Source organism: Panthera onca, chromosome A2 (assembly GCF_046562875.1).
Source record: "Panthera onca isolate mPanOnc1 chromosome A2, mPanOnc1 haplotype 2, whole genome shotgun sequence".
Lineage (NCBI taxonomy): Eukaryota > Metazoa > Chordata > Mammalia > Carnivora > Felidae > Panthera > Panthera onca.
This window is the reverse complement of record NC_138340.1, coordinates 138,732,725-138,736,909: the sequence shown is the minus strand read 5'-3', so window position 1 is coordinate 138,736,909 and position 4,185 is coordinate 138,732,725. Positions and strand designations below refer to the sequence as shown.

General features: G+C 35.9%; 1 protein-coding gene across 2 annotated transcripts in view; it reads left to right on the top strand.

Moving 5' to 3' along the window:
* FAM3C (FAM3 metabolism regulating signaling molecule C) overlaps positions 1–3,879 on the top strand; it is a 63,884-nt gene extending 60,005 nt beyond the window's left edge. For both annotated transcript variants that reach the window (XM_060632984.3, XM_060632983.3), the window contains exons 9-10: positions 1,019–1,145; positions 1,739–3,879. In XM_060632984.3, the coding sequence (XP_060488967.1) occupies positions 1,019–1,145; positions 1,739–1,828 (217 nt within the window). In that variant the 3' untranslated portion in view covers positions 1,829–3,879. The remainder of the gene's footprint in view (positions 1–1,018; positions 1,146–1,738) is intronic.
* Positions 3,880–4,185: the final 306 nt, after the last annotated feature.

Sequence of the window (4,185 nt, the reverse complement as noted above, 5' to 3'; positions counted from 1 at the left end):
GTGGCCGTTGCCCTGAGCGATCTTTTGTTCTCTCTCTCTCTCTCTTTTTTTTAAACTCTACAGCTAGCTAGCGTGTATCTATTGAATTTCTTCCTTTTTGTGACACAGAGAGGACACCGAGAATACTCAGCATTAGGATGATAACCCATACAACATTTCTTAACACTGTCTTTCAGTTAGCTGTTTCCCTACCAGTTAACTTTTGCCACTGCCCTTCGTCGTCGTTGGCTGCACTTCACCGCTATGTGGTTGATACTCATTTTTACTAAGTAACCACTCAGCAGTTCTTACCGAAGTACAATTTATATACTTATTCTCAAGATTCATTTTCTTTGAAATAAAACACAGTATTTGAAACACCTCGATACCTGTCAGCATTTACCTTTTTTCAAATGTAATTGACAGAGGGATTAGTGGAAATTCAAAGTGATTTTTAATTTTGCAAAGATACTGGTTGCTTAAGACCTTGTATTAACCTAGGTAGGCATGTGCTCACTGCGGTATCCCTTATTTATTTGGTGGACGTAGATGAAAGTGAATTATTGTAAAGATGAAGACATCTAAAAGGTATTTCTTAATAGAATAAACTTAAAATTGCTAGATTTAATGCCTTTTGTCACTAAAGAATTCAAATAGTAGGAATGTTGCTCTGAAAAGAAATTTTTTATTTCTTTATTTGAGAGAGGCAGAGACAGCACAAGTGGGGAAGGGGTAGAGAGAGAGAGGGAGAGAGAACCCCAAGCAGTCTCCGTGCTGCCAGCACAGAGCCCGACATAGGGCTCAAACTCACGAAACTGTGAGATCGTGACCTGAGCCAAAACCAAGAGTTGGATGCTTAATCGACTGGGCCACCCAGGTGCCCCTGAAAAAAATTCTTTATTCTTTTTTTATATTCTCATTTAAGCTGATACTTTCTCATTTCATCTCATGTTATATGTTAATATCCTTGTGAATCAGTATACTTAGATAATATTAGTGCTCTGTGTTAACTGTATTATTCTTTTTCCTCCTCTTTAAGACTCAATGATGAGGCACGGCGGCTCATTGCTGAATTGGGGAGTACCTCTATTACTAATCTTGGTTTTAGAGACAACTGGGTCTTCTGTGGTGGGAAAGGCATCAAGACGAAAAGCCCCTTTGAACAGGTTAGTGTCTTAGACTTTCAAAATTAATGGACAAAAGTAAACTGTGAAACTATACAGTGCATATTCCTATCCCAATTATTTGAAACTTAGACAAAGCAGCCATTAAATATGTTCATATTATTTTTCATAAGTTCTTGGTAATCAGTTATTTGAAATAACCATGGCACTGTTTTAAAACCAAAATTTAAAAATAGTCCTATTCTGTATGGAAAATTGTTTCCTATATGACAGTGCATTGGCATATCAGTGCTTTTATCAGGACCATTGGGAAGCATCGATTACTAAGGATTTTAATTGAGCTTTTGATATTATAATCAGTTAAGTTTAGAAATACATTAGAACTTAGAAGAACGTAAACTTGACTTTTTGACTAACAGGTGATCCTTTAGAAAACTTGTGCGATGTTTTGTTCTTTTGGCTATTTGAAGGCCTGCTAGGCCCCAAGGGTGGCTCATTGACTATCTGGAACAGTAACTGGTGTGCACGCATCACTGACATGAGTGTTACTGAAATGAGTGCACTGAAGTCTGTTCCTGTAGAGCAGCGGTTCATAACGGTCTTTAACCCTGTGTCCTACTATTGTATTCCAACAGCACATCAAGAACAATAAGGACACAAACAAGTACGAAGGATGGCCCGAAGTTGTCGAGATGGAAGGATGCATCCCCCAGAAGCAAGACTGATGTAGAGGAAGTTGAAGGAGACGCACTTTCATTATTAGTGGCAGAGCTGTGACAGACGAGCTATGTGTAAATACTTTAAGAGCATGCAGCCATCTCGGTGTGTGCATGAGCATTATCCCTTTTGATATCAGGATTATTTATTGCTAACGTAAATAGATGCCTTTGTAAATAGTCATCATAATGAGCAAATCACTGAACCATTTCTAAGCACATTTCCATAATAATAGTACAGTGGTTAGACTGCTCCAGTAATGACATCCTTTAATTCTAAAAGCATACCCGATGGATAACTGAACCGATTGTGAAAAATATATTGATATGTATACTGGTTGCTGTGAAAACCTATCATGGAATAATTTGGATTTTAGGGAGGAGACTTTGTTTTCTTTTATACACATATATACATACATGTATATATGTATGTATATATGTATGTATATATATTGCTTTTTAATGATAGTATCTTTTAAATTAAAAAGATATTTGGCTAGTTGTGTGTGTAATGTTACTTTACGGTCTGACTCTCTGCTCTTTTTCCTTAGTCTTTCTCTTCTCTTCCCAAAAAACCTAGAAATAAATGAAAACCTGTATCAGACACGTGAAAAGCACAACAGAATTCTTTTTTTTAATGTACACAGTAAAAAAGTAAATATGTAAATGTAGATGGTATTCAGGACTGTAGTTTGCTGGATTTCGTGTTAGCGGTGTGAATAACGACTTCGCAGAAGCTGCTTAGAGTGAGGCTGGGGGTGGCAGCCCCACGGAACTAGGGAAGCTGGCCGCGTCCCTTCCCTGTCCCAAGCAGGTAGTGCGGGACAGCCATGGCAGTATATTTAGAGCAACACTGGCATAGATTTCCCTATTGAACTGTTGTCAGCATCGACCATGCGGTTTAGAAAAAGGCACACTTTAATATCACAGTTATTTTGATGGTCAACCAAGAAATAATTCTGTATTTACTTCATCTAACTTCATAATAGCAGTTTTGCCTGAAGATATAAGGACTTAGAAAAGTTGTAATTACTGAGTGGAGTGATACCATTTAAAAAATAATTTTATTGGACCTCAGATGACTTCATACCCAATTCTACATAAAATTTTGTTAACTTGAGATGTTAACTAAATGATTCAATGTGTGTGTGTGTGTGTGTGTGTGTGTGTATCCACACACACACACACACACACACTTTAAGGGCGTTAAATACCTATTGTGCATGAAATATCTTAAACTGGAACATAAGTTAATGATCAAACTTCTATTCACAATAAAAGGCAACACTTAAATTTTGAATATAATTTTAGATGACTTGTATAAAAAAACTAAAGGCAGTATTTTTATTTTGCTGTAAGCCAACTTGGAGACTATTAGCTATTTCTTAAATATTAATGAGCTTTGGGGTACTGGTTCTTCTCAAACTGAATGTAATTCAAGAATAAATGCACCTTATACGTTTATAGAATTTTTGTAAACTTTTCAGATTTCTGGTGCTCATATGCAAAATCACATTCAGCATGTATATTTTGACATTTAAAATACTTCCCTAGATTATGTCAATTAAAAGAATAGCTCTTTTCCAGTTCCAGGGATGGTGAATTGATGTTGCATTTTTTGCATTGTTGGGTTTTGTTGTATTATCTGGCCAAATAACATACCTACAAAACTTCACATTAGTGTTTGTCCAGCGTTTATTGTACTGCTCAACATGGAACGTTTAAGACATTCCTATGCTTAAACTCACTGATATCCTCAGGATATACGTATAGAATTTAAGTACCCAGATGGCAAGACATCCCTTTCCAGGTGAAAAGTAGAAGATAGTAGCTTTGTGAAGCTGTACAGAATGTCAGAAGGAGGGATGAAGATTGGTTCTGTGGCAGTTTCGGTGCAGTTTGCTTTTGTTTCAGTTCATGTATAGATGGTGCCAACTTTAGAAGCAATAATTTTCCCATGTTTCATTTTCAGATCTCTTGTAAAAGTCTGCATTGTAAATGTAACAATGTTCATTTGATGTTGAGAATTTTCGTTATTAAAATCAGAAATTTGGCATTGACATTTTGGTGTATTAAATGGTGTATAAGGACTTTGGGATGCATACTTTTTATTTGAAATCACAAATTTTTGTTTTCCAGAACAAGTGTGTTATAGTATGCCTATTAAAATTAAGCTAAGACTGTAGGAAAATAAGTGATATTTGGGAAATTAAAGAAAAATTGAGCCAGAGTCTTTATATTCCTGACTTTAAATTGATTAAAGTTCGTCAGTGTTCTGTCTACGTTTTGTATTTGTTTCAAAATGAATCAGCTAATATTTTATTATGCCAGATGAAACTCAAAGCATTTAGCCTGTATTGCACTTC